Below are 24,164 nucleotides of genomic sequence, written 5' to 3'. Positions count from 1 at the left end.
GTGCTACCCTACCGCTGTGTGATGAGTGGATGAGCTTGACTTGCACTTGGCTGACCCCTACCTACTGTATTCCTCCCAACATGCACTGCTGCTGTTCAGTAGGAACACTATAGTACTTCCTGAGCTTGAAAAATAAAACGTAATCCAGAAGAAAAAAAAACTCAGAGTAATCAAGTTCAACCCAGGCACTACACAGTCTAGTACATGTTCAAACAACTATTTTGCCACCCATATTCAACATAGTTTACAGTATTTAGGGATGCGCCGAACACTGAGAGGGGAGGGGACACGTTGTGTAGCAAGGTGCAAGTAGAGTTTCTGAAACTATTTTGACTGTATAGTGCACAGAATTTGTGAATAAATAAAAAAATTGAAATGCACTATTAACATATTTCAATGTGTGACAAAGTCTGTCAGGCTTGATGCACACACTGTAAGCAGTACAGCTACAGTTTAGGTTCTGTTTTGTCCAGATTAATTATCATTTAGATTAAAATGTGGTTCACTTTCTTTGTGTAAAGACAAAGTTCTGTCATGAAACTCTAGATGGAGCAGACCAATAGGTCCTTAACTCAATCTCGCAATTACATCATTCTCTATAGGGAACAGCTGATTGGTTCCTACTGTATCAGTAGCCAATGAGCTTGCTGCTCATACTTCAAATACTTGGCCAGCATTTGTAGCAGTTGCAGTGCTTTCAGAAACCCTCCACCTTCCCCAGCTCCACCTGTATAGATTTGCTACAAGTAATTCATGTGTTATATTGTACAACAGCAACATGTCTAACTTGCTCACAGCAGTGTGTTGTGTATCGTGTATACTTGCTCTGCAAGGAATAGGTGGTTTACATAGGAATTGAGTGGTTTACTAAACAATTTCTGAAGAGACACAATCACTTTATATGATGAACAGATTGAATTTAGGCTTTTATTCACATATAAACATTCATCAACTCATACACCAGTTGTGCTAAATAGAAGCTTAAAGGGATACTAGTCTTACCGTTTTCGAATCCATTCAGCCGATCTCCGGGTCTGGTGGTACCACTTTTAGCATAGCTTAGCATAGATCATTGAATCGGACAGGACCATTAGCATCTCTCTCAAAAAAATGACCAAAGAGTTTCGGTATTTTTCCTATTTAAAACTTGACTCTTCTGTAGTTACATCGTGTACTAAGACTGACGGAAAATGAAAAGTTGCGATTTTCTAGGCTGATATGGCTAGGAACTATACTCTCATTCCTGCGTAATAATCAAGAAACTTTGCTGCCGTACCATGAGTCCAGCAGGCGTAATGATATGACGCGTTTATGATATGACGTAGATATATCTGGATCGTTTCTGCTCATTACGCCTGCTGGACTCATGGTACGGCAGCAAAGTTTCTTGATTATTACGCAGGAATGAGAGTATAGTTCCTAGCCATATCATCCTAGAAAATCGCAACTTTTCATTTTCCGTCGGTCTTAGTACACGATGTAACTACAGAAGAGTCAAGTTTTAAATAGGAAAAATATCGAAACTCTTTGGTCATTTTATTGAGAGAGATGCTAATGGTCCTGTCTGATTCAATGATCTATGCTAAGCTATGCTAAAAGTGGTACCACCAGACCCGGAGTTCGGCTGAATGGATTCGAAAACGGTAATGCCTGGCTCACACTACAGGAGTTTTAGGCCGATTTATGCCCGATTTCCCCCTCCCGAGAATCGGAGAAAAAATCTTGTCGAGGACCTTGATCGGTTCCGATGTTCGGCGCAGATTATCTGGTAATGTGAGGTGTTCACAGATCGAATCTTGCACCTGCCGATCTGCTCTCACACAAATCGGGCTCGCCCCGATCATATCAAACATGTTTGATATTTAAGATTTTAAATCGGGATGAGCAAGTCTGTGATTACGTCAGTGCTGTCAAAATAGCCAGGAAACAAGTAGGGCTGTCGTGCTGAAGGAATTTCCCTTGAGATAATTTTGAGTGACTCAACTCGATATGCGTTTTTATCTCCATTTATTTATTGCTAAATAAATGAGTGTTACGCTGTGGTCAGCAGGCACAAAGACGAGTACATGTTCATGAAACCGAAAGTAAAAAGCGCGTTAAAACGAAGTGGATTAAAATGAAGATACAACACGTCAAAATAAGGGTCGGGGGTCCACATAATATAATAAACACAACATAAACATGACAATGAGCTTGTTAGACCATTGTTATATAACAGTTAATTCCTTGAATCTCACTTTACGAGAGGCTTTCTGCTGATATTTTTACCAGTATTGACATTGAAAGTCTCTGCGCATTAGAGACTGTCACTCAGTCATTAAACTGTTCTTTCAACGGAAATGTAAAAATGCGGATGCATTCACAGATAGGTGCTAGATGTAATGAAACAAGCTGTTAATTATTTTAATATTTAATTTAAACTTTGAGCTCCACTTTACAAGACTCTGAGCAGGACAACGCTAAAGCTGATGCGTCACTCCATGATCAACGCCGGCATTGATTTATTGTATTGACCAGCGCTGACGCCATTCATGAGAAATATCCTTAAAAGGATGATTTTTGAAAGATTTCGCTTTCCTTGGTCAGGGCTACCTTTTCACCAATATGACTTGATATGAAGGCACACCCGTCGTTTTGGGCGGCCAGGGGGCTGTGGCCGCCCCCAAAAATGCTTGTGTTTTTTTGTGCTATTTGTTAAAATATTATAATGTTATTTTTTTTCCATTTAGGCTATGTTGATTATGAAAAGTGAACAGCACGAGTAAGATATGATGTGCAATGTATCGGGAGACATAGAGTGGGTCAGACATGATTTTGACCACTTCATTACGTTTTGCTTTGTAGAAAGCCTTTCTTTAAAGTGAATTTCGTTTTGTATAAATTGTTTCTTAATTTATATAATTTTTTTATCAACCAATTGCCAATTGCCAATTGCCTGGAAGCAAATATAGCAGACAATAATCATGCAACATGACATAGAGGCGCCTGCGCTGTCACTTGCATTGCTCGTGAACTGGAGCGCATCTCATCATAAATTAACCGAAACTCAGTGTATGCCTCACAGACATGAGAAATACATCGAATCTTTAAATGTCTTTAAACGAAACAATTCAAAACGAAAAGAAATAGGCTACTCTCTGATTATGTAATCCATGTGCATTTCTCTCTATAGGCGCGTTCACTACGGAGATGGCGATCGTCAACTTCATCTTTGCAGCCGACAGAAAACACTAGTTTATTAATAAAATCAATGCACGCGTCACCGGATTTACAAATGCACATCTAGCTTGTTGCACGCTTGTTGCACGCTTGTTGTCGAAATAACGAGATATTATGTTGAAATAACATTATTAGCCTAATAATAATAAATCTTTAATCAATATTTGATTGAATGCTGAATGCTGTGCTTGGTCAATTTAATAAAATTAATACTTTAATTGTGACAATTAAAATAATTGAATATTAAATATTAAGTGGCCAATTTTTGTAATATGGGCTCGGGTAGGGTCGGGCTTGATTTTTTTGGGCCCGATCTAAGCTCTTAACTCAAAGTACCGGTAGGTTCAAAGTCTCTGTGCGTGTGTGTGTGTGTGTGTGTGTGTGTGTGTGTGTGTGTGTGTCTCATGGCAATGCATGTCCCATATGTTTCCATGCTTTTCCACTTCAGATCTGCTGCGTGAGATCACGTGAGGCGCTTCCTCTGGCACGATAATCTTAATAACATTTTGTAGTGTGTGGTGCACCGCGATTTTCAAACCTTGTAGTGTGAGCATGTTTAAGATTTGAGGGACGAAAATCTGCAAAGATTCTCCTTAAGTGTGTGCTGCAACCAGATTTCAAAATCGGTTAGGATTTTAAAACTCCTGTAGTGTGAGCCAGGCATAAGACTCAACTGTTTAACTCTGGGGGAGTTGTAAAATGAGCCTATTTCCAAAAAAAGTGGAGTATCCCTTTAAGCATGTTCGCTTGACCTGTGAAAACCAATGAGGTTCATTCTCGTGTTGTGCAGCACGTTTGAGCTTCCACAAGAACCAATGAAGTTTGTTCTCGCGTGTCAAGCAGGTTCAGTTGAGCTTCTGTCAATGTTCGCTGATCAATGTTTAAATGTGAATAAAAGCCTAAATAAATCTGTTCATTATATAAAGCGATCGAGTCTCTTCAGAAAATTTGGACTAAACCGCAAGACTCAAATGGATTAGTTTTATGATCTCTATATGAACTTTATGAAGCGCTGAAGTTTCAGTTGCATATATCTGTCTATGGAGGGACAGAACGCTCTCAGATTTCATCAAAAAGATCTTCATTTGTGTTCCAAAGATGAACGAAAGTCCTGCGGGTTTGGAATGACATGAAGGTGAGTAAATTATGACAATTTAAATTTTTGGGTGAACTATCCCTTGAACTTTGTGATGGCTAACTCCTGATAATCATTTTACAAGTTATGGCCATTACCAAGACTTTATCTCTGTTACGCAGCATAAATGCATCCAGTCTGAAAGCACAAAGTGAGCCTGCATTGTTACTGTATCCTTTGCCTTTGTGCTGCTTATGCATGCAATGTGAAACAGGCCTAATTTTTCAAGGCAGTAATCAAATCCTTTTTTACTGGAAAGTTGTGATGTTAAAGAAGCCAGTGCGAGTGCGCTAACACGTATTCAGTGTGTTCCGAAAAGTAATGTAATGCGGAGGGTTCTCAGATGTGTAAAATTCCTGGAGTATTTTCACCTTTAAATGGTCCAGCACATTTTGAAAACAGAGCCTTGGGCAATATCTGGATCGTTTCAAGATGCGTTATATCTACACAGTGGCATAATTGCATATTTCTCTTACTTAAAACATACTTCCTTCTCATTCCAGTAAGTAACTTCTAACAGCCAAGTTAAGATGTGTTTCACTTCTCTAAACATGTAAAGTTTAATTTATCTAGTGCTGAGTTTGACTAGTGACTCTGACTCACTACTTTATAAGTTTTAATTTGATAAACTAGAAAGCTGAATCCTTAATAATTAAGAAATCACATGGATAATGTCACACAATTGAGCTAACCAAATGTTTGATACAAACATCTTAAATAATCACAATGCCCCACAAATCAGTTAACATGACAGAAGTGGCAAACAGCTATTGTCTTCATGCCCTATTTCTGACTAATGGATTAACCATACACCCCTGATATATAAAATATAATGGCATGCTCTTCCGCTCAACCATTGTCTTTAGGTGGGACGACTGACACACATTTGGAGTAGAGGAGCAAGCAAGAAGTCTGGGGAAGGAATCTTTACTCAGGTAGCGTGTCACATTTCCGTGACCTCTACTGCCAGAACAATTCCAGGGTGCCTCCTGCCTCTCCATCCGCTTCCTTCATGTGTCTTTCCCACGCTCGGCGTGAGGACAGCGAAGGAAATCTACTTGGAGACCTTGTAGACAAAGCTTGAAGACCCAAAAAGTCATGGGGGGAGCAGTATTTCCTCTGTTTGGATGAGAGTAAGAGCTTCTGTTTGTTTGGACAGCAAGAGGAAGACCTGTATCTGTAGTGCACAACTGCTATGTCACAATGAACAATGGCATCCACCTTTTACTATCCATCTTGTTATAAAGAGCTGCAGCCAGAAAACCAAGCAGCCAAGTGTCAACAATATACTTTCTCTTGTAAACACATATTCTCTTCTCAAACTCAACAACATTAGAACTGGAGATGTGCCCAAATTACCCATTTACAATAAACTGCTTTGAATGTTATCAAAAAACACACCTGATATTTCCATCACAATGTGTTCATTCTTTGAATAACTCAACTAGTCCAATGGGGGTAGTTGAGTTATTCAAAGACACTGACAATTGTCAGTCAGAATTCACTGACACTGACTTACTGTTCTTCCATAACTAGCTGTGGACCATTAAACAAAATGTACCATATGATTGGGGTCCCATAATTGAGTAAATCATTTAAGCCCCAGCAAGGATAAAACCTCTCCTGCTTGCTAAATGAGCACTTTAGTTAGTGCCAGAGTGCAGAGCGCTGATGGTTGAGTCTCAAAACCCAGCTGCCTAGCTAGACTAAATTTAGGAACCCCGAACAGATTCTTATGATGTAGCCTATTTGGCACATATGCCACATATAATCTCCAAAATGCTACACCAAAAAAAAAAAAAAAAAAAAATTCTAAGTATAGGTAGGCAGCTCTTTGGGTTTTGAGAAATGACATCCAGGTAGGCTACCTTATTTTAAAAACTCATCATATGTTGATACAATGAGGAAAACTGAACATATTTGTCCCCATCTATTTAATTTGTTACAATAAATGGAATTTCTACGAGATTACGTGTTTTCAGAGTTTCTTCTCTTCAGTAATTAACCAGTAATTAATACAGTAATTAAAGTCTAAATAGTTTAAAAAGTGCAATGAACTCATGACTGAAGGTCAATGACATTAAAGTTTAAATAATATAACCTTTTAATGAAGAAAGTTCTCATACTGTAGTAGGCTATATATTCTACAAAGAACTTTCAAATAACATCAGAACCTAAATATTAAAGCAATGCCATAAGTGATGTCATTTTAATCTAGCACAACACTCAAATGTTTTCATCATTACATCCGCATTTGTTTCTACAGTATCCATTTACTTTGCATATCAGGATGAGAACTGAACTTCAAGCCGCATCTGTACAACAGCAGCCCAAAGAAAGTAAGAAGTTATCGCGTGCAGCTTCACTTAAAGCGCAGAAAAATGACAAAAAGCGCACACTTACCACTTGAGAAGAAATTGAAAAGCAGCTGAAAAGTGAAGAAGCCTTTGACTGAGGGTTGAACAGAAGTCATTTCGCCCGTTAAAATAACGTGCCGAAAGATATTCCGTATGCTGTCACTTTTTGAGGTGGTTGTTGTAGTCCACCTGGACTTAAATGTCTCTTGATGTCGAGTTAAATGCGTATAGTTCCCGTTATGTCAGAGATTGTTCGTTCAATGATGCCTCTATAATGAAAACACGTCCTGTAGTCTCTCAGTGACTGTAAAGGTATCGCACGGTACTGCGCCTCTGCCCCGGTCCAAACACGAGTGGAGCAACTCCAAACTACTCCCGAGGTCAGGTGCGACGTTTGCGCTTCCTTCCTAAAACTGAGTGAATGAAATTTCAAAAACTAGACTCTATAAAGAAGGTGTAACAATAATATAACAATGAAAACAACTAATAATGCTAACCGACTGATAAACCATCCCACTGCCTTTGGCTTTTCTGCCGAGGTTTTCCTCTTGAAGGCTTTATATGAGTGAAGCAAGGACGGAAGGACGCAACGTCACCATAGTAACTGTCTGCAGCGATACTCCTAGTGCACTTCGCGCGCACTTTTCCTGCCTTAACTTAAAAGATATTGCTTAATTCAGACTCTTACAACTTACAAGACAGAATATCTTTAAGTAAACGAGTGTCCACTTTTTGTCCGCTTTAATGAAAGGTGTAGCCTATTTCATCTCAGTGAAATGTCCCACCCAAATGGCTCTATGAATGTCAAGACGCTTCGCAAGTAGGCATATTTCAACTGCATTTATTTTAACTCTATCGACCCCCCGTGGAAGAGTACCCTAAAATATCTAGGTTCAAAGGTAAACAGGCATTGTCTGATAACATATCAGACAAAATACCTTGAAAAAACATTTACAGGGTTTATTTTTAACTCCAGAAACAGGATGTGCAGCTAATTTTATATCAATGTAAATAATCACAGGGCTTCTTTTCACCCTCCAACACCCCATGAATGGATGCACCAAAGTCTGTTTGTCTTTTTGATGCTTCATATGAGGACACGCTCCCCGCAACGTCTGGCAACACATTGTCCATTCATGTCCTTCCATCTATATCACTTCAAATGCACAGAGTAAGATGGTCAATCTGTTAGAGCAGAAATCAAAAAGTCTTGTGTCAGAATACAGTACAGTTTAATACAGTTTGCTACTGATGAGATATACTCTTAATGTTACGTGTGGTTTTCTTCCTTCAATATTGATTGGAGGATGATGTGATTATAAGGGTAACTGATGACAGTTTACCAGTTACTTTTGTGACTCAAAGTGAAGGTAGCTGACTAGCTGTTAATGTTCAGGTTTTAGTTATCTCATACCATTGATGAGGTTTATATATTTAAATGATGCCATTTATATTTAATAAATCATTTTATTCTGCACTACTTTATATATATATTATTATGTATTAGTTATTAAATAATTAAAAATGCCTGTATTTTTGTTTTATTTAAATAAGCTTAAAATCTTATATAACAATACATAGGCCTACACTTTGAGGAAAATCCATTAACCAAGACATTTCTGGTGATGTTTCCTGGTTTGGCAGCAGAGATCTGATTTAGGTATTTCTTTAATCTACTACAAAATAATATTTATCTAGCAACTAATGAATTTTCTACCAAAGTAGAACTATTTTTAAATCTGGCACAAATGTATAAATATGTCTGCTATTTTAATATTATTTATGTAGCTGACTTTAGGAAATATTTGTGCATCTCTCTGACCACTTGTCACAAGGATCACGTTTGTTTTTTCTTTCTCCTGTGCAATCAAGCCCTCTGAACTGATCACACATTTCCCTCAGGCCAGCGCGGTGGCTAGATAAGACTCAGGCAGAAACAATTGCTGGAAGCCGCACACTGAGAGGAGTGGGCTTTTAAGACATCTTATTTTTGAATCTAGTGCAGTGAACACAATAAGAGACTTCACAACCGATTCTGTGTACGCAGCTTGAGCTCTTTCCTTCAGCTCAACAATGACCTCCCCTGTTAAAACAAAAAACCCAGCATTATCATCAACACATGCTTTCTTTGGAGTGAATGAGGTTCTGATGGATATCATGCTTAAACAATGCTATTATACCATAAGGTTCAAACCTTTCAATAAGGCCAGAGTTGATAATTCTAAATAAATAGCAGCATGTACGCTTGAAAACAGTAGTTATTCAGTTATCACAAATAATTACTTACATCTGTCCTTTAGGATATTTTATTTTCTCCCTTTTTTTAATATTTATTCGATCTTTTGCACAGAGCAAATTGTAATCTACGACATTACTAATTAGCTTTATTGTTGTAGCACTGATAAGCTTTGATTTACCACGCCCATAAAGCTGCTTAAATCTGAATATGAAAAATTTGAAAGAGAGGAGAATTATAGATAACCGTGTGTGAGACACCACCTTGTGGCCATACAGCAGTATTACACTTGGAGTGCAGCGCGCGTCCGCGCGACTAGGTCATAGTGGGTTCTCGCGCGCGTTTTGACGGTGGACGGTCGCGAAAGGAGCTTTTCTGTCACGGTCACACAGAAACTACTGACACAATATATTTTAAATTACGTGACTCTACTTGTGTATTAAAATACACAAAACGGACAGTAATATGGAGCAGTTTGCAGTCGATGTAAAAAGTAAGAATAGCCTATATGTTGTGGTAATGTGAAGATATGTGGTAACAGTTATCTAACTTACGTCAGGGATAAGCTATTATGCAGGTTAGAACTAAATAATTAATCTCTTATGGATATTATAAGTCATTTTAGTATCATCTGTTTGAATTATTTCAACTTAGCGCTAACTTAACGTTACCTCCATGAAGTGATTTAAGAAACGTTATGTGAAGCTGTGTCGTGTTTGAAGGTTGACTCTGTCTTTCACAGGTCTGTCAGAGAAGCTTCTCCACGGACAGGTCGATTTAGATTTAGATGAGGTGACTGAGGCGCTCTTCAAAGAAATCTCAACTCTAGATGGCGCAGCACAACTAACGTTACAGGATTCACAGGTATACCGACCTCAGTTGAAATCTACGGAAGCCCTTAAAGATCATGTGTTATTTTTGTCTTATGTCTTATGTCACTATCACGTCTTAATTTTCTCGACATAACATTTTTCTTCTTTTTATGTTAACAAATAGCTTCCATTGAAATCTGGTAATTATGCTTAGATATTGAATTAAAAAAAAATATAATTTTTTTGTAGTTGGAGGAAATCGCCATACAGTTGTGGAACTGGACTGTGATCAAACGTGTTGGCTCAACTATTACAGAAGAGCAAAAGGCCAGAGGTCTGTCTGTCTGTCTGTCTGTCTCTCAGTAGTCTATCTTTCTGTTTGTCTATTAATGGATCTGGTTGTCAGTCAGTCTGTCTGTCTGTTTTCTGTCACTATTTATTTCGTAATAAAATATACCGTTTTAAAGTGTATCCCCAGATGTTTTCACAGATGTCAATAATTTGATACACTACAAACTCATGTTTCAGTGCGTCATGTGGCATGCAGACTTCTGTATTTATGCGGGCCTAATAACCCATCCGAGACTTTTGTTCGCAAGCAGATACTGGTTAGTCACTCACTTGTTCCAGCAGTTTTATTTGTTTAGCCTATATTAATTTAACATGCATGCATAAGACAGTGATTGATGAAGGGGTTCATGTTAAGGCACTGTAGATTTGTTAATTTGTTCCTGTCATATTCTATTGTATATCACTAAAAAACTGAAATCTCTGTTCCTCAGATGGCCAGTAAAACAGGGAGAACATGGCTTGATTGTAAACAACCCAAACTTGCTGATGTTGTTTTGAGCATGGCTGTCAATGTATGTATGAAGACAGAGAAAAAATAGATATTACATGTATGTCAAAAATTAAAAAAGATATAGTCATTGGATATTGGAACATAAAAAATACCCGTAATATTATTCAAATTCTTAGGGACTGTAATAACAAGAAACAAAGAATATGCTACTTTCACAGAGCCTGGAGAATCTTTACAGCAGACTAACTTCCCATGGAGATTGTGCAGAAGATATAAACACACCAAAGGGAGACATAGAGAAAGACTTGCTGCGGATTTTGTCTTATCAAGCTGAATCTGTGAGTAGAACTGCTTACTAGCATGTGCAGTGACTATGAAATCTACAATTAACAAAGCCTAAAATTAAATGCATATATTTTGAGAATTTAGAGGTTTTTTTTTTTTGACAATTTACACAAATATGTTGACCTTTTTCCCCTCAAATTTAAGTTATCTTGTGTGTATTCTGTATAGGCAGTTTCTCAGGAGCAACATCAGGAGGCAGTGTCATGCATGCATCGATGTAAAGAAATGCTTCTCCGTCTCCCTAAAGAGGTGAACAAACTGTTGTCGTCAGCATGTTTAGTGGTGTCATTGGTTTATTCTGATTTGAGAGAGAGAGATTTAGAAAATACAGACAAAAGAAATAAAAACACTTTTTGTGAAATCTCCTTTAGACTGGAAATCTCTCTCTCATCTGTTACAACTTTGGGGTTGTCACTTACAGTCAGGGAAAGCATGAAGAGAGCACATTTTGGCTCAGGTAGGGATCTCTAATATACATTAACGTTCAAAAGTTTGGGATTGGTATGATTTTTTTATATTTTGTAAAGAAATACAAAATATAAACAGAATAAAAAATACAGTAAAAACAGAGTAATATTGTAAAATTTTATTACAATTTAAAATAACTTCTGTGATGGAAAGCCTGAATTTTTAGCAGCCAGTCTTCACTGTCACATGATCCTTCAGAAATCCTACTAATATTCTGGTTTGGTGCTCAAAAGCATTTCTTATTATTATCAATGTTAAAAACTGTTGCGTTGCTTAATATTTTTGTGGAAACTGGGATACATGTTTTTTATCAATAGAAAGTGCAAAAGAACAGCATTTATTTGCAATAGAAACCTTTTGTTCAATATAAATATCTGTACTGTCACATGATACATTTAATACATTCTTGCTGAATAAAAGTATTAATTACTTTTTTTTAAATCTTACTGACCCCAAACTTTTGTAATACTACGATATAATTAGTATTAATGTCATTGAAGTAGTGTACTTCACTTTTAGACACAAACTTTTATGTTAGATTGTCCTACCATTAAGACAATTTTCCTTGTTTTGTAACATTTCTTTCCACTTAACATATATATTTATTATGCATTTCAGCCAAAGTTATGATATTGGCAAGATGAATGTGAAATACTCACCAGGATCAGAGATTCAAGTAAGAAATATAAGTCAAAACCGATATCTAAATCTAAATCCACTAATGAAAATGTTGCATTTACTGTAGAAAAATGTAATAGTTTTTTCTCATTACAAATTATTTTATCAGCATAATAAATGAGTAAAAAAACACATTCACAAACATTCACATTTAATGTCCATATCCTACAACTGTCTATTTATTTAATATTTTAATATACATTTTCAGTGGTCTTTTTTTGCGTTCACTGAATGCATTGTATTCTTATTTCCCATTCCTCCAGGCCAAAGTCTTGCGACTACTTGCAACAGTTTATTTGGAGTGGGACTGTCAGAAGTACCTGGAGAAAGCTATTCATGCTGTGAACTTGGCTAATAAGGTAAAGCATTTCTATTCTAGTGCAACCAGATCTTGTCAAAGTACACCAGAATCGGATGAAGCACACACCATACTGTTTTTATTAATTTTTTCAGGAGCATATGCAGTTGTCAGGCCTCTACCTGAAGATTCGTATCTTAGTGAAAAGCTGTAGCCCAGATGATGCAGTAAAATCTGGTGAGCCCAGTTACACTGCTGAAATTAGTTCGTGGATAGTATTTTTCCACCCCACAAATGTTTCCCTTCCTTTCCCACGTCCTGTCAGGGATGTCCGAGCTACTGGACAGCGAGGTTCCTCTGGAAGTGTGCTTGAGCGTAGTAAAACTGCTTGTGAACGAGAACAGGTATGATCTCTCATCTTTCTAAACAGGCACCAAAACATAATCTTCTTGAAATCTGTGCTTCAAAGGAACAGGCATTACTTGAACATGTTGTTGTTTCAGGGAGCCTCTGGCCTTTGACTTCCTGAAGAGGGTGTGTCAGCACTTTGAGTCGTCTCCTGAGCTGGGCTCTGCTCTGCTCATGCATATAGAGCTGCTGCTTCAGCGGGACAAAGAGCTGCTGGCCAAGCAGAAGATCGAGGACGCTATCACTGGTACTCAAAACTCATTATTTTGTTACCCAGTGAAGTAACTGAGTAGTTTTCATTCTATGTTTGTGTTTCATGTCGTTTTATTGTGTGTTTACTTACTGTTTTTAGGACATTACACAGGAAAACAACTAGCACCACAGACTCTATCATCTCTCCACCTTCTGCTGTGGGATAGAGCTTCCAAAAACTTTGAAGTATTACATAATGTTTTACATTTAATGTGGACACCTCCCCTCTCCTAGCCTGGTTAAAACCAGACCATTCTCAGTAGTAACTGAGTTATAGTCTGGCAAAGCTTCATTAATAACTCATTTCCAAAGGGGCGTCACCAACGGACGTCGCTCAAATGTCTCTGGGCACAATTGGATAGACCTAAAACCAATCAGAGCGATCGTCATCGTGTAAAGCCATGCTGCGCCCCAATTTGCTTAAGTTACACTACGCCATAAAAGTATGTACTCTTTTTGTGAAGAAAAGGTATTTACTTTTGAATGTGTAGCAAAAAAGTAGGCAAGCTTTGGGACATACTACTTCGTCATCTTTATTGGACGGATCTGTCGCGTGTGTCCTGTCACGTAAACTGCCCTGTTAATCATCTTGTCGCAGTTAAAATCCTCTATTAAATCTAATTTCATATCCTACCGTTTCGGAGAGAAATGGTTAATCTGCCAGTGGGTCTTTCATGGAGACTGTCCTCATGTGTTTGCAATTTTAATATAATAACGCATTTAAAAGTTGCTGCGCTTCACCAACGGACGTCGCTCAAATGCCTCTGGGCGCAATTGGATAGACCTAAATCCAATCAGAGCGATCGTCATCGTGTAAAGCCCGCCCCAACGTTTCTGATTGGTGCCGCGATTTCGAGGGATTAGAAATGGGCTTGAATGAGCTCTTTGCCAGACTACTTGCAGAGCAAATCTAAATTTGCCGGAAGTTGTCTGGGTTTTCCCAGGCTACCCCTCTCCCTCTGTATAGCTCTTTTTAAATAACTAACAATCAGAGTACTATCTCTGTTTAGGGGTTCATACAATAAAACAAAAAATGCTTTTGAAAGAAGTCTTTTATGCTCACCAAGGCTGCAGTTCTTATAATTATCAATGATGAAAACAGTTGTGCTGCTTAATATTTTTGTAAAAACCATGATAAAAAAAGTCTTACTGTATCCACACTTTTTTTGGTAGTTTATATAAAAAGATTTTCCCCTACAATCAGTATAGAAAATGTGTTTTTGTGTTGGTACGGTTTTCTTTATATCCATGTTATTTTTAACGTTAGAGCGTAAAAATAAGAACTTGAATGTGCGAGGCTTCCGGTGTCATTTGCTTGCAGTTATTTTACCTGTACAAAAACAGTCCGTTATGCAGCTTTATATCGCAAACTTGTATTTATCATATTTTAATTTATTATCAATATTATAAACACTGGTTGATAGTGCAAATAGTTTTACCATTTACTGTGTTTTGTTGTTCTTGTAGTTAGCAGCTAATGAATCAGAAGTCTCACACATTCAAAGAAAATAGCTTACTTCTGCATTGCGAAATAAGGGGGATAGTACTGTATGTTTCCACCATGATCAAGTAGTTGTGATTTCTGTCAGACAGCTGTCATGTTTGTTGTCTTCTTCCATAGGCCAATAATTATTCTGAAGCTCTGGAGTGGTATAACTACTCACTGAGTTTCTACAAAGCAGGTGAGTTGGATCACAACCTCGCTAAACTGCAAAGAAACCGAACAACCTGTTTCCTGAACCTGCAACAACTTGACAAGGTAGTTGGCAATCTCATTACATGCACACAAGTTTATGTATAGCACTTTTACTATATGTTTGTGGTAAAATTTTGCATATTATTAAAATCTTTTTGAAGGCAAAAGAGGCTGTAGAAGAAGCAGCAAGGATTGATCCAAACAACATTTTTACACAGTTCAACATCTACAAGATCGCTGTCATGATGAACAATACAGAGAAAGGTAATGGAGATGAGGAAAATTAATATGCATGTCTCAGGAGTCTCAGTGTAAAATAGAAAGGGTTGAAATGATCATGCAAACCCTAGAAATATCAGAGAGTTTTACAGCTGTGATTTCCAGGCCTTGAAATGTCATGTCAGTTAATAAAATTTTATATTTTTTGTAGTTAATTGATCTGGTGCATACCGATCTTTGTACATGTGTAGAATACCTGAATATCTTTTTTTTTTCTTTTTTTTTACATATTACATATTTTACATATTTTTTATTTGTACATATTATTATTATATATATATTTTTTTTATTTTTAATTTTTAATTTTTTTGCGTATATAAATATAACCATTTAAATATATTAACTCCAAGCACTGGTACCTTACATACACTACTGTTCAAAAGTTTGTGGCCAAAAGTTTTTATTTTTTAAAAGACAGTTTAGACATATAATGTTATACATTTTAATTTTAAATAAATACTGTTCTTTTGAATTCATCAAAGAACCCTGATTTTTTTTAATCATGATTTAAAAAAAATATGAAGCTGCACAACTGTTTTGAACATTGATAATAAGAAGAAATGTTTCTTGTGCACCAAGTCATCATATAATGATTTCTGAAGGATCATGTGACACTGAAGACTGTAGCAATTAGAGCTGTAATCGGGCCTTAAAAGTTCGGCCCGAAAAGGCCCGAGCCCGACAGAGTTTGGCCCGAGCCCGACAAGTACATTTTGATTGACAGCTTTTTAAAAGCCCGAACCCGTTTACAGCCCGACTGTCCAAAAGGCCGTCTATCAGCAGTGATAAGAGTGTCGGAGAATAGCGCGGACACGCGCTTCACACCGCGAGCCGGCACACGCACCACTCGGCGGAAAAGGGAGAGAAAGGAAAAAAGAGACTGCGCCGCACGCACACAGCTTTGTCTTTCGTAAAAAAAAGGAGTAATTTATACATTTTTTAACATCATTTATTCATGACTAACGGAGGCTAGAGGCCACTTGGAAGTTGGAACAAAGAAATAAAATAAGTCCTCCAGAGACCAGCCTCCATTTCACCTCCTCAAGATCCATTTTCACGCTAATCTAAACACATCACCTGACCGCTCATTTACCACGCAACCCGAAGCGCGAGCCCGAGCCCGGCCCGAGCCCGTGTAAAATAATAGAAATTAAGACCGAACCCGACCAAACCCGTCGGGTCCCGTCGGGTCCCGTCGGGTTCGGGCAAAGATCTTCAGCTCTAGTAGCAATGATGCTGAAAATTCAGCTTTGCCATCACAGGAATAAATCAAATTTTAAAATAGAATCAAATAGAAAACAATAAAAGAAAAAAATCCCACCCAACCCCAAACATTTGAACAGTAGTGTACACATGGAAATCACCCCCAGAAATCACTATAAAATGATTTTTTTAATAACAGATTGATATGAATGTCTGTCTTTAATGTGTGTGAATAAGCTGCTGTGGCTCTGAGAGAGATTGGCGCTCTGGCTCAGACTCCAGTCACCAGTGAGGACAGACTGCTAGTGACCGAGAACGCTGCAGCAAACCTCCTCAGCCTGGCAGCGCAGATCGCCCTTGAGGTTGGCATGTGACTGTTCTCTCACTATTGATTCTGTATATTCCTCCACAATAATGGTTCAAGACAGCAGTCACTGTGCATTTGGGGAGGTTAATATGCCACATAATTGTTAGTACCTCGGATGTACTTCAGCAGTGATTTTTCACCACAGCACGAGCAGCAGGAAACAGCCATCAAAGCCCTAGAGTGTGTGTGTGAACACTCACAAGATGTTGCTCAAATCCTCACTGCCTTGAGGTCAGTCACACATTCACTGTGAGCTTTAGCACATAATGCTTATATCAGTGAGCACAAGTATGTTTGGTACAGAAACACCATTTCTTTATCTTTCTCCCCTAGGTGTTTAGTACGACTTGTTCTTTCAACAATGGAAAACATTAGTGAGGAAAACAGGTTAGTAGATCAATGGTGCAGAATTCTGACATTCCGCAAAAGCTGCGTATCTATGTCACACTCTTATCTATTATTAAACCAGGAATGCCAACTTGGACACCCTCTTGTCGTACCTAAAGACAGGTACGCTTAACCTTGATCTTTCATTACACTGTTATGTTTCTCTGCATTGATGTATGCATATTGCATTTACAGCTCTACAAAAACTATCACAAATCAGCCGTATTCAAGGCCAGGGAGCAGAAGAGGCCAACTGGTTTAGGAGAATTGGTGCTTATTCTTAAACCTCCTACTGTTGAGACACATTTAACTATTTGGTGGTTCTGTTTGATTGGCTGCGTATGTTTTGTCTCAATAACTCTCAGCGTGGAACTCAGCCCTGCAGTGTGAGCACAGTCCTATGAGGATGAGGGATTTATTTATTCTCTCCTTTCAGGTAAGTTCAAGTACAGTTTCTCCTAGAGGCTGTAGGCTAGTTTATAATCAACTAAAGATGAATCCACATGAGTTGGGTGTAGCTAAAGTGAGATGTGTGATGTGCTGTCTGGCTGGGCAGCTGTCACAGCTGTGCGCCCCAGACCGAGCTGTGTTGATGGGCCAGAAGACGTGCCTGCTGATGGCTGCTGCTGCCTCTCTGGAGATCTGCAGGAGCTCGGATCACACTGAGCAACAGGTGGATCACACATTCATTTTCACCTGACTAAACATTAACCAGTAGGTAAGAGGCATTTTGCTTGCTTTCTAAGGACATGATGAAGAATGAAGTATGAAACTTGACACTACACAAATTCAGAATGTGGACTGAAGTTATATGTTTAAATGCACAATAATATCAAGGGTTTGGAAGTTTCTTAGTGAAATTCTAAGATTGCTACGAACCCTCCACTTGGGCCCCCATTTTCCACAACAATATTTAAAGGACCTAGTTTCTATAAATTAAATGTAAGGATTCTAGAACTTTTAGGAGCTGAATATTCTTCAAGGTTCCCTCTCTTTTTAACCAATGAATTTTCCAGTTGTTCGTGACATACAGGATAATAAGGGAAAATAAGGATTTTATTTATTTTTTACTCAGTTTCTAACCAGTGGATTTTTTTTACCCAATTTATTAATTTACATAATTTTTTCCAGGTATATAAATCACACTTTTAAAATTAGGCTCCCTTTTGTCCTTTTATCTGATTCTTCAAAGAAAAGAAAAACAGTTGTTGAGTAGGGGAATTACAATAAGATATATCTTGCTGTGGCTGATTTTAATGTAAAAAAAAAAAAAAAAAAATTTGAATGATCTTTAGGAATCCTTGGAAGTGTGTTGAGGGGGCTGCAAAATTAAAATATAACTTTTATATAACATTTAATATGTACGTAAAAAATAATATTATTACAAAACTGTATAATAATACCCTTGATTATTTTAATATATTGACAGCCCTAGCTTTTGTTAATGAAAACAAGCACTTTTGCTCTCATTTCAAGCAGAAGACGACTTTGGAGTTAAAAAGGTTGAAAAGCACTTATGTTCTCTGATTGTTACCACGACTAACCAGCAGAGGGCGCAGTGTATAATATCTGCTGTGCTTTCAGACTGAGCTCCTGACCCAGACTGTAGAGCACATCCAGCTCTGTAAAGAGATCTGGACGACCATCAGAGCATCAGGTGTCACATATACTATTTTTATTCTTTTACAAATGCAGAAGTAAGTTATACCCCGTTTTTCCAGAATAACAAGGATTGTAAGAATTTTGGTACTTTCTTTCCTCAATTAGGCACTTCCCCTAAAGACAAAACAGACACATTATTGCTGCTCTATGAGTTTGAAGCCCGGGCCAAATTAAATGATGCCAAGCTTGAATCTGTGCTCGAATCAGTTTTGGAGCTGGATCACATTGAGCCCAAGCTGTTAGAAATGATCGCAGGTCAGCCTCTCCAACCATAACCCCCCATATTTCAGTCATTTATTGGCGGTGAAATTCCGACTGCATGTAAATATACCTTTAAAAAGTTTGGGGTCTGTACGTTTTATATTAAAAAAAATTTGAAAGAAATTAATACTTGTATTTAGCAAGGATACATTAAATTGATCAAAAAAAAATCTTTAAAAAAAATGCATCAGTTTCCACAAAAATATACAGCACAACTGTTTTCAACATTGATAATAATACAAATTTTTTTCTTGAGCATCAAAGCAGGATATTAGAATGATTTATGAAGGATCATGTGACACTGAAGACTGTGGCAATGATGCTGAAAAATCAGCTTTGCATCACAGGAATAAATTACATTTTAAAATATATTAAAATAGAAAAGTTATTTTAAATTGTAATAATATTAAATTTTTTACTGTGTTGTGATCAAATAAATGCATCCTTGGTGAGCATATGAGACTTACATCATCAACAACATTAAAAAACCTTTATGACCCCAAACTTTGGAAAGGTAGAGTACGAAAGGACAGTATATGCTCTGATGGTCCTGTACTTTGTGTCTACAGCCTTGGCAATGGAACCACCAGCCCATTTCCCCATTCTGTGCAAGAAGGCACTGAGGAGTTCCCTGTCTCTACACAGGAAACAACCACAGGTCGACCTCACACACTGCAGGTCAGACTAGCCGAGTGTTTGTTACTTACACAATGACAGATAACAAAAGACATCAAATTGTTCCTCATGTGACACACACCTTATACTTATATGTGTGTGTGTGTGTGTGTGTGTGTGTGTGTGTGTGTGTGTGTGTGTGTGTGTGTGTGTGTGTGTGTGTCACAGTAACTGTTTACACAGCCTGATTCAGCTGACCCTGCCGAGCGGTGTGTCCGAGTTGCAGCCCTGCGTGTTGGAGGAAGTGTGGGGCTACTATGAGCAAGCTCTTTCCATCATAGCCACTGCAGTGAGTTGGTTACGTAGACTCCGCAACCGTCCGTCACACACGACCCGCTGAAGCTCAGCCCTGCAATTATCCCCATCTTTGAAAGAATCTCCTGTTTCTGTCAATGGGCTTTTAGTTATGCCTCAGTTAGCAGATGCTCCATTCACCAGCCTCTTCCTGCCAATTTGGATGCTAATTTGAAAATATCGCCCGTATCCTTTATCTTGGACTAGTGTTGCAGAAAGCTTGCATAAGCATCAGGGTTCAGTTCTAAATTTGTGACCTTCATGACACTATTGAAATGAAGTTGCATTATATAATTTTGCAGCTAGTGTTTAAATTTAAATATCTGATTTCTCCATTTGAACCGTCACAAACAGGTGTCTTCTCTTCTCACACAGCCCGAGGACTTCCCAGAGCTGGAGATCCTGTGGCTGCTGACCCGAGCGTGGAATACGGGAATCCTGCTGTACAGTCTGGCCCAGTACCCCGAGGCAGAGAGGTGGTGCGGGCTGGGAATGAGCTTCCTGCAGCACCTGGGCTCCCTGCAGGACAGCTATCAGACTCAGGTAACGCCGCTCTGCAGCTGTTTGAGCACTCGACCCAAGGTGACGGATGTCATTTTCATATTCTTCTTTCTTCAAGTCAGGTGTGCAAGCTGTTTTTCTTTTTGTCACCTCATTGGGAGGTTTAATTAGAGCAGCAGGAGTAGGTACAGCTATGTAGGTAGTTCGAGCAGCATACAATAGGGAGGTTTAGTTCAGCTAGTTGAGGCCATAATTCCACATCCAAGTTCCAGGAATTCACAAGATAATATTCATTAAAAACCTTTTGTTCATGTTGGTTAGTAAAAGAAAATGCAGCAAGGTGTGAATAAAATACATGAAATGTAACTCCCCAGATGGTGGGTCTGTACAGTGAGGTGTTGGACAGGCTGGATAAAGCAAAGAAGAATCTCATTATTGAAGAATGAATGATGGCAGCTTCAGTCGCAGATGGAGATCTCAGGTCTAACGGCACGTGTTTAACATGTAGTGTGAATTTCTGTGCATGTTTTTGACAAGCTAAGAGATGTATAATGCATCTGAGTGTTTGTTCGTACAGTTATGAAATGTTCAAAAAATAGAATTTTTTGTATTCATTTAATCTGAAATATATATATATTTTTTGGCAGTATTATTTTATTACCTGTCATTCGGTTATTTGTTTGAGCTGTCCTTGGTTGACTTGTTCAAGTCAAAACATCTGCATTGCGATACAAAAACAAATAAAAATGCATGCATTGAAATCGTAACAGAGTCACATAGTTTATTTCCAAACAAATAAACTCTTGTCCAGTCCAAAAAAAGAAATAAAACTAAACAAAAAAATAATAATAATTGGTAGGACTGTGTTCCCTCCTGACCAGGATATAAAAGAGCAGTTTTCCTTGTGTCCTGATAGGCTGAACCACCTGTAATCATGGGGAGGACACTACTGTACAATCAAAGGGTTCATATTTGCAAGCACTTACTGCACAGGTGTGCTGTCACATCAACAACTCATAATCACTCAAAAAGACAAATCAGACCCCTTCCCTCCCCATTTCACGCTCATGTCTTCTGGAGCAGAGACCCTCATTAGTACGCCAGAGCTGCTCTGATTCAATCCACTTCATTAGAAATATAGTACAATGAATTAAAATTCTTTGGGCTTCACCAACACGGCTGACCAGCACCAATGGTGCGAACGGTCAGCCGCTGTTCTGCTGGTCACCTCGGAGGACCAGATCTACGATAAATGAGTAATTTATGCTCCTGGTTTACTTTAATATCACTCTACGGGTTGCTGTCCGCATGTCTTTTTATATATATTTTTACATTGGTTTTTCATCTATACACTCAGACAATTTCCACAAGATATCACAAGTAGACAGGCCGTATTGTAGGGAAGCTGATTCCCGACTCGCTAAAAAAAAAAAAAAGTTCCGATAGGCAGCTGTAGATATTTTTTTCTATAGAGAAATACCAACATTACGGCACATTTGTATGGAAATTAATCTCAGAATAAATTCAAAGTTTACTTACCTGACATTTGTGATTTATAAAACATGTTTGTCCCAGTTGTATCACACATGCATGAAGCACAAGTGAGGGGGGATATTTACACTTTACAGCTATCATACCCATTAAAACAGTCTGTAAGCAGTTTATAAATGGCTCTGTTCCCTTCGATTATTCCCTGAACTCTGGTTTTGACACAGGTATGACAGCTGATTTCGAGACGCTTGGCAGGTGAGCACACCTGTTTAGAAAATGCCTGCGGGGCAGGGGGTGAAAGTGGGCCCAGGAACATCCCTTGCTTTCCGCGGGATCCAGACTTCTCAATACAGAAAGAAAGAAGCGCCTTCTTGAGGGAGCGAAGAGATCGAAGGAAGCACTGTACTAATGTATCCTTGAGCACCGTCCCATTCCATCACGATTCCGTTCTCTCCAGCTGAACCCAAGGGCAACCACAGACATAGTGCTTACAAAGTATTAAAAAAAAAAGATGAAAAAAAAAAAGGACTAAATATTTAGAATACACAAGTATAATATATCAGCATGTCTGGGTGTTTAGTTAGAAGAGAGGAAATCCCTTTGAGTTCATACTTGCTCTACACGATCACAACACGATTGTGGCCCTTTTGTTGCATAAAAAAAAACAAAAAAAACCAAAAAATCTCCATCAGATTCCTGAGCTCGCCAAGCTCGCCCCAGCACAAGGCTCAACACAGTGAAGTAAACATCAGCCCGGAAATAAAGAAGAAAAAAAAACGTTTAAAAGCTGTCATAGCAAAGAACAGATTTAATCAAACCATCGTCGAGTTCTGGGGAAAACGGTCAATTTCAGGCTCCACTAACGCTTTAATATCAAGAAGGACATCCAATACAATTATTGTCTTGATTCTACCCGTTTTAAGGCTGCGATCCAGGGCAGCTAACAGGACAGTACCTTGTTACCGTTCAGTCTGAAGAGAATATAGTCATGGAAGGCAGAGGAAGTGCAAGTGGGCTGTCTGCTTTTCAACAACTCCAATGGCGGCCAAAATTGGATTTCGCTTAAGACAAAAAAGATTCGCAAAAAAGGATTTCACAGAGGTAAGACACTTAAGTCTATTGCACTCACAAGTTAGGCCTCCAATAGGATGATGGGAAACTCACACAAATAGCACTAAAATCGAGTCTCCCGCTAAGCACTGATCGGTTGAATAGTGTCATTCCCCACCACGATTGACAGGAATTTTACAGAAGCGTTTATTCATCGTAAGGCAGTTTGGTGCTCTGCAGAGAGCCCAGTTACACCTCTCTACCCCCATCTTTAATACAGAGCAGCTAAAACCACAAGAAAGAAAGAACACAAAAACCCAAAGACAAGTAAATGAAATCTAACAGCCCTCCAAGTAGACAAATCTAGTGAAGTGTAAAATGTGTACCGTATCATTTCATATTATGTAATAAAATCTCTCCGTAGGATTTTTATTTTCCATGTGATGTCAGTAATATAAATGTATAGACTCAAACCCCGTTTTCCATTTTGTTCTGTCTCCGACCGTGTCGCCATACAAATTGTCCAGGCAGCCGATCGAATAAAGCGAGCTGGTTTGTGAGTACTGAAGATCACCGTCAGTTTTGAAGTTTCTCCGCTTATAAATATGAGCAGTGACGGTACCATCAGCAGGCTTGATCTGTATCTAGTCCTTGTAGAAAACCTCGCACAGCATCCGCGAATGTCTTTTCCAATGAAACCGAATGAACATATACAAGGTTTCCACTCGTGTCACCATCTCCAAATCCCCGGCTCCCCGTTCTCGCTTTAAGACATTCTCATCATCATAATCATTAAGTCCATCCGAAAGCTATGAAAGGATTCGCTCAGGTTTCCCTTTTTTGTTTTACATGACAAAAAATTTCTTTAGGAATGGCATTTCCAATCTTGAATGGAATTGCTGAGAAACTCATGCAGGGGTGTGCACAGTCACAGTAATGGTGATAAGACGTTTTTCATTTGAGGGTAACATAATGATGACACTAAAACTTGATATGAAACATATCAGTGAAAGGGAAGGAAAGGTGTCAGGTGGAAGTGGGTGTAGGGGGTCAGGCGGAGGGCTCCATGGAGTCAGCGAGCTCAGAGCTTCTCTGCGGATGGGATCCAGATGTAAGGGCCTGACTGCTCCTCTATGATCAGCTTGATTTTAGTATAGATCTCTTCTAGCGAGTCACCCTGGACTATGGCTGTAGAGAGAGAGAGAGAGAGAGAGAGAGAGCAATAATCATACTACTGTACTGATAACTCTTGTTAAACAGTAACAGGGGCCGAACTATAAGATTTCCC

General features: G+C 38.5%; 3 protein-coding genes across 15 annotated transcripts in view; 1 reads left to right on the top strand and 2 right to left on the bottom strand.

Annotated features, from left to right (window-relative positions):
* kdrl (kinase insert domain receptor like) overlaps positions 1–7,338 on the bottom strand; it is a 49,020-nt gene extending 41,682 nt beyond the window's left edge. Inside the window, exon 1 of the mRNA XM_082177374.1 lies at positions 6,758–7,338. Coding sequence (XP_082033500.1) covers positions 6,758–6,827 — 70 coding nt within the window. The 5' untranslated portion in view covers positions 6,828–7,338. The remainder of the gene's footprint in view (positions 1–6,757) is intronic.
* A 1,965-nt stretch (positions 7,339–9,303) lies between these two features.
* On the top strand, positions 9,304–22,601 carry tex11 (testis expressed 11). Of its 4 annotated transcripts, XM_082178025.1 has the most exons (29): positions 9,304–9,440; positions 9,690–9,811; positions 10,009–10,093; positions 10,288–10,367; positions 10,542–10,622; positions 10,780–10,899; positions 11,075–11,155; positions 11,278–11,363; positions 11,993–12,050; positions 12,316–12,411; positions 12,506–12,587; positions 12,676–12,754; positions 12,854–13,005; positions 13,111–13,196; positions 14,632–14,769; positions 14,868–14,970; positions 16,426–16,550; positions 16,701–16,786; positions 16,889–16,942; positions 17,025–17,065; positions 17,138–17,212; positions 17,308–17,378; positions 17,499–17,615; positions 18,527–18,599; positions 18,710–18,859; positions 19,435–19,543; positions 19,709–19,829; positions 20,210–20,377; positions 20,710–22,601. In XM_082178025.1, exons 1-29 carry the CDS (start codon positions 9,413–9,415, stop codon positions 20,779–20,781), a joined length of 2,739 nt encoding a protein of 912 aa, XP_082034151.1. In that variant the 5' UTR covers positions 9,304–9,412; the 3' UTR covers positions 20,782–22,601. The 4 variants fall into 4 exon arrangements, with proteins under 4 accessions (XP_082034151.1, XP_082034150.1, XP_082034149.1 ...); XM_082178024.1 differs by having other exon boundaries at positions 20,210–22,601; XM_082178023.1 differs by having other exon boundaries at positions 17,308–17,615.
* The window catches only part of dlg3 (discs, large homolog 3), a 99,652-nt gene continuing 96,578 nt past the window's right edge, over positions 21,091–24,164 (bottom strand). For all 10 annotated transcript variants that reach the window (XM_082178027.1, XM_082178033.1, XM_082178030.1 and 7 more), the window contains one exon: positions 21,091–24,064. In XM_082178027.1, coding sequence (XP_082034153.1) covers positions 23,958–24,064 — 107 coding nt within the window. In that variant the 3' untranslated portion in view covers positions 21,091–23,957. The remainder of the gene's footprint in view (positions 24,065–24,164) is intronic.

Source organism: Leuciscus leuciscus (assembly GCF_965113295.1).
Source record: "Leuciscus leuciscus genome assembly, chromosome: 8".
Lineage (NCBI taxonomy): Eukaryota > Metazoa > Chordata > Actinopteri > Cypriniformes > Leuciscidae > Leuciscus > Leuciscus leuciscus.
Note: the sequence above shows the minus strand (reverse complement) of the source record. Positions and strands in the feature narration are given on the sequence as shown.

Bases quoted from the DNA above. Each gene is read 5' to 3' on its own strand.
- tex11 (XM_082178022.1), top strand. From the start codon at position 9,413: ATGGAGCAGTTTGCAGTCGATGTAAAAA. The intron at 12,755-12,853 runs GTATGATCTCTC...TTGTTGTTTCAG, and splicing joins CTGCTTGTGAACGAGAACAG to GGAGCCTCTGGCCTTTGACT. The intron at 19,830-20,209 runs GTGAGTTGGTTA...CTTCTCACACAG, and splicing joins TTTCCATCATAGCCACTGCA to CCCGAGGACTTCCCAGAGCT.